Raw genomic sequence first — 5596 nt, forward strand, 5'->3', positions numbered from 1 at the left:
ATCCGATGGTTTGTCATTGTCTCAATCACATTATGTTGAGACTATACTTAAGAAATTTAAGGCGTATGACGATAAACCGGTTAAGTCACCAGTTGACTTAGGTATTTACTTAGCCAAGAATACTGGTGAGCCCGTATCTCAATTGGAATATTCGCGTGTCATTGGTAGTTTAATGTATATTACCAACTGCACAAGACCGGATATAGCATATATAGTCAACAAGTTGAGTAGATTCACTAGTAATCCAAATATTGTACGTTGGAAGGCATTAACCCGAGTTCTTAGATATTTAAGACACATGGTTGAATATGGATTACACTACTCAAAATATCCTGTGGTATTAGAAGGATATACTGATGCAAATTGGATATCTGACACTAAGGATTCAAAATCCACGAGTGGCTATGTATTTACCATTGGAGGTGGAGCCGTGTCCTGGAAATCGTCTAAGCAAACATGTATTGCTCGATCCACGATGGAATTTGAGTTTATTGCGTTAGACAAAGCCGGTGAAGAAGCAGAATGGCTTCGTAATTTTCTTGAAGAAATTCCATGTTGGGAAAAGCCGGTTTCTGCGATTAATATACATTGCGATAATCAGTCGGCAATAACAAGGGCACAAAATAGTATGTATAATGGTAAGTCTCGACATATCCGTCGGAGACATAATACCATTAAACAGTTAATATCGAATGGTATAATCTCTATTAACTATGTGAAGTCAAAAGAAAATTTGGCTGATCCTTTGACGAAAGGACTTGCAAGAGATCAAGTATACCATCTTTCGAGGGGAATGGGCCTAAAGCCTATCGAACAGAATTACTATGACGGAAACCCAACCTTGTAGATTGGAGATCCCAAGATCTTGGTTCAATGGGACAACTAAGTCATAAATGATTCGGAATAAAGCACTTATTTCCATTCCTAAAATTTAAAGTGCTATGTAAAATGTGTATAAGGATAAGTATACATATATACTTTTAATGATTCATAACCTTGAGATAGAAAGGTATGAGATCACCTATATAAGTGTGAAATGGGGCCGTTTCTACGAGAATTCGAGGCTTAATTCTCTTAGAGCACTTATGAAACCAAGAGTTGTCCAGGGTCAAAATGGACTCAACCATGAGAACCGAATAGGTTAGATGAGTCATGGTGTTGGTACAGTTGTTTGGTTTTACACGAACGGCTGGATGGTTCAAGACATCGCGTTCCCCAACTAGCCTAGTAAATCCGATTGTATTCAACTAAAGAAGGTTCAAGGCCACAAGCTACCTATCTTGATGCTACGACTTGTCGTGTGTACTCCGTTTGTTAGAGTCTGCATTTCATTTTCATTGCATTCGCTTTGTGTTGCGCATATCGAGGAATTTTCATTCATGTGGGGGATTGTTGGATATTGGTTAAATAAATTGAGAATTGAAAATCGATTAAAGTTCGTATCGAATTCGGCCAAATACTCAAAAGCCCGACTCAATCCGTTTAGGCAAAATTGTTTGCCACTTCGTCGCTTCGGGGCGTACAAACGGGGATCGACCTGCCCGGTCAGGTCGCGAGGGTCGAGGGGGCAGCGCCCCTCGTGGGGGGTCGGGGGCAACGCCCCCGAAAGAGAATTTTGATTTCTCTGCATGTATTGAAGGGTATATTTGGTATTTCGAAAACCAATATCGGATGAATGAGAAATTACGAAAAAGGCCTCAACCATTAGTGAATAGACACCTTTTCATAAAGGTGCATTATTTGGAAATGGTGCATGGTTTGGCCTCAACCATTTCGTCCAATCAAAATCATTTCATTTATTTTGATTTTCTTTCATTTCATCTGTGGAGTACATAAGCCTACATTTGGTTAGTTGTACTTGTGTTTTGGAGTGCTACAAACACAAGTGTAGCCGTTGTATCTTGGGAGTCGATTGCCGAAATCCGTAGGCACCGTTGCGGGGCAAATTCGACTTAAGGACAAAGAGTCCAACTCTTGCCTCGGCTTTGTCACCATCATTATACTTATTTCGGCGTCACTATTCACAAAATTCTTCCAACAATATGAACGTCAGAACATACTATTTTCGTATCAATTGTTACAATGGCAATATGATGAAGGCCCTAGAATATATAATATATCATCTATACCTTGTAAATTATCCTTGTTTGGCCCCCTATCTTCAAACTCATTTTCGTTCAAATTCTTTTTTAATCATACATTTTATGGTACTCACAACTTTATCAACTTTTTAAACCACGTTTTTATCATCTTTTATGAAAAATTACTAAAACTTTGATTTTTATCAAAATCAAACATGGGCTGAATAATGTTATTAGATAAAATATGTGTGCCATTGATGTGAAATTCTTGCCAACTAATTACGGTGCCCACAACTTTATCAACTTTTTAGACCACGTTTTTATCATCGTTTATGAAAAATTACTAAAATTTTGATTTTTTTAAATCAAAATCAAACATGGGCTAAATAATGTTATTAGATAACTATGTGTGCCATTGATGTGAAATTCTTGCCAACCAATTAGTGGTTTGAGAGAAAAACTTAGAATTTGTTAAGTGTATGTTTAATGTATCAAATATTATACAGTGTAACAAAAAATATATTTATCTAATCCTCCATAACGAACATTCTATGCGAGAATGAGATGAGTCAAGTGTAAGGGCAATCAAACAACTAAAGATCCTGGAGATCGGGTTAAAAAGGAAGTAATGAGGGTGAAAAAATTAGTTTAAGTGAATAATGAGGGTCAAAATACAAAATATTGATTGAAATTATACATTTTAAAAGCTGCTTTCTTTCGCTTAGCTCCCATAGTTTAGGGGATTTATTATCTGGTATCCTTGAGAAATGGGACCATAATCATTCCGAGGAACAACTTCTATGACAATGGATACTAGACAGGGGTTACGATCCTTTCACATAAAACAATTTTAAAATAAAGCATTTATTACCACATATTTCCTAGGATCTAAAATTTATAATCACTTCCCAAACATGCACTAAGTAACGCTCCTATTGCTTCACCAAGCACAACTAAAATAAACATAAAGTTCCTAGTCCAATAAAATGGCAAACAGAACACTATACACATTCCAGCCCATGTACAGTACTGACACATAACAAGAAAGAAATTATACAGGTAAACAAACAGAGAAATAGGCCAAGCAAAGCACAATCACCATTCAATTAATCTTCAAGAGAAACTCAACTCTATAGAATTTAGTCTCTAAAGTTTTATCAAGGATTCAAGGTCAGTCCAGCAGATACTATATCTGATCAGTAATAACATACTCTATTCATGTGGAGTTGGAGTCAGAGTGGGAGTCAGGGCCAGGAGCAGGAGCAGGAGCAGGAGCAGGAGCTCTTGACTCGTTGAGTTGCATAGATTTATTCACCATATCGGCCATATTGGGAGTTGTGTATGCACTAAAACTAGCATTATTTGCATCTGGAGCAGATAAATTAGTAGGGACAGCACTAGCAGAGCCCGTGTCTCTCTGTGCTTCGGCTCCCGGCACTACACTCCCTCTAGTTGTAGCTCTTTGATAAGCATGTGAGCTCATTCCCGAGAGTGCATAAGCTCGCCCTGCTCGGCTATACAACTGACGACTTCCCATTCTTCGTTCAGTTTCTTTAAGCTCGGATTCAAGCCAGATACTGAGACAGTCCCCTGCTTGGGCAGATATTGAAGCACGTATTCTTGTTCTCCTTGTTGTCAGTAGATCCCGAGCATCACTTAGATTTCCAGTCTCTGCAATCCTTTGAGCCTCTGCAATGCCTTCTGCTGCCGACAGGCGATTTCTCTGCCGATCCACTTCCAAGTAAACTGTGGTATCTGCAGGGGGCACAACTTTCGATCGATGTATTTCGACTAGGTCACCTTCTACACGCACTATCTCTTTTGATACAACATCTCTATAAGAACACATTATATCCAAAAGTAATGTCTTTCCCTCATTTTCTTCATCTATAGCAACTCGAAGTACTGGAACTGACAAGCTGATCAGAAATTCTTTTTCCTCGTCTGCATACAAGTCCCCAACGTTGATTACTGCTGGACATCCTTGCTCAGAGATTTCACTTCCATATCTTCCTGAAGGAATTGATATGATTTCAACACCATTTGATGCGATCTCATAGTTATTTGCATTTCTTGAACCATCACGCTTAGAAGACCACCTATACAGCTTGCAAAAGCATCTTGCACCATTTCATAAGACTCGATGAAGGAGAAGGTGCCACCTGATTCATCGAAAATGGCATGCATGGCAACAGGATCATGATTTGTACCAAAACCAAATGTGTGGACTACAAATGTTTGATGTTGGCTTTCATCTTGGCTTCCTCTGTTTCTAGGACAGATGGAACCAGGCAAAAGATGTAGATATTCGAGATTTTGTCCTGGATTTGAGGAATTTCAAAACATTGACCTATGTTAACAAGTATCCTTCCCATCAGATAAGAATATGATGCTAGCAACAGGATTCCATTGATGCCTTTCTTCAAGGACCCGAACCCCCTTCTTCAGACCTTCCACAATAGTAGTCAAACCACACGCTTGAAGTGAATCACAGCCCTTTTAGCATCTTCACGGCCATTGCTAGTCATTCTACGCAAGGGAAAGATTCTCTGAGCAGCAGACGAGAAAGAAACTATCGAAAGTCATCAGACGGGCCCAAAGGTATCTATGACAAAGTGAATAGCACGCTTCAGAAGACGTAACTTTGAGCCGTACATGCTGCCACTAACATCTAGTACAATAACAAGGTCAATAGGTGCACGCTCAAGGTGACGTGCATTATCTGGTAATGGAGGTGCACGTACTCCAACAAGAACTGCAAATGGAAGGATGGATTCTGAAGCTGCAATCACGGAACGCTCAGGAATGGACTTTATATTGACACTTTGCAGACCAGTAAGTGAAGCAGAAGATGTAGGATCAGCAGCGATTGTTGTAAGGGTTCATCATCAGAGAAAACAAGGGACTCACGCTCAGATGGAGGGGGTGGCAGCACCGATTGTTGAGATACATTGGAGAAGGAAGTAGGGAATTGTGGGAGAGGAATGTTAGTGTCGGATTTGGGCATGGTGAATGGGAGACAATTCCATTTGGCACGGCAAATAGGGCAATTGTAATAGCCATGTAACACTGTTGCCAATGCAGCTGAAGTGGAAGAAATGGGAGCACTCGGCTGTAAATATGGCTTGCCCTTTTGTCACAGTACCCAAGCAAATAGCACACGTACTCTGCAACGAAAATGAAATTTTAAAAGCAAGCAACTTACAAATTAGGAAATTATTTATTACCTGTGCAACTCATATAGGGTAACTTAACAACAAAAGTTTAAATATGTAACAGAACAGTACATAAGATTGAAAGAAAAATATTATGCAGAAAGTCAGAATGAACCTGAAAAGACACAAAGTGTTCTGCTCAAGCCATGTTATCAATTACAACTGAGATCTATGGGTGAATTTTTCTTGTTAATTAACTATAGAAGGTAAAACTTTAATCTAAACCAAATAAAATAAAATTCGGTTTGATATCATATAGTTGGATCTTATTAACTTCCAATTTTTGCTTCAAAAGAATGC

The 5596-nt window shown here is 38.9% G+C and overlaps 1 protein-coding gene across 1 annotated transcript; it reads right to left on the reverse strand.

Annotated features, from left to right (window-relative positions):
* Window positions 1–3297: 3297 nt before the first annotated feature.
* Window positions 3298–5321, reverse strand: LOC111397861. The gene is made up of 6 exons (XM_023024831.1): window positions 5309–5321; window positions 4992–5248; window positions 4751–4891; window positions 4558–4630; window positions 4222–4402; window positions 3298–4180 (listed from the first exon to the last, which is right to left on the reverse strand). The coding sequence occupies exons 1-6, from the start codon at window positions 5319–5321 to the stop codon at window positions 3298–3300; spliced, it is 1548 nt and encodes a 515-aa protein (XP_022880599.1).
* Window positions 5322–5596: the final 275 nt, after the last annotated feature.

Source organism: Olea europaea, chromosome 7 (assembly GCF_002742605.1).
Source record: "Olea europaea var. sylvestris chromosome 7, O_europaea_v1, whole genome shotgun sequence".
Classification (NCBI taxonomy): domain Eukaryota; kingdom Viridiplantae; phylum Streptophyta; class Magnoliopsida; order Lamiales; family Oleaceae; genus Olea; species Olea europaea.

Bases quoted from the DNA above. Each gene is read 5' to 3' on its own strand.
- LOC111397861 (XM_023024831.1), bottom strand. The intron at 4,631-4,750 runs GTTAGTGGCAGC...TCTGCTGCTCAG, and splicing joins ACCTTGTTATTGTACTAGAT to AGAATCTTTCCCTTGCGTAG. The intron at 4,181-4,221 runs GTCTTATGAAAT...CAAGCTGTATAG, and splicing joins GGCACCTTCTCCTTCATCGA to GTGGTCTTCTAAGCGTGATG.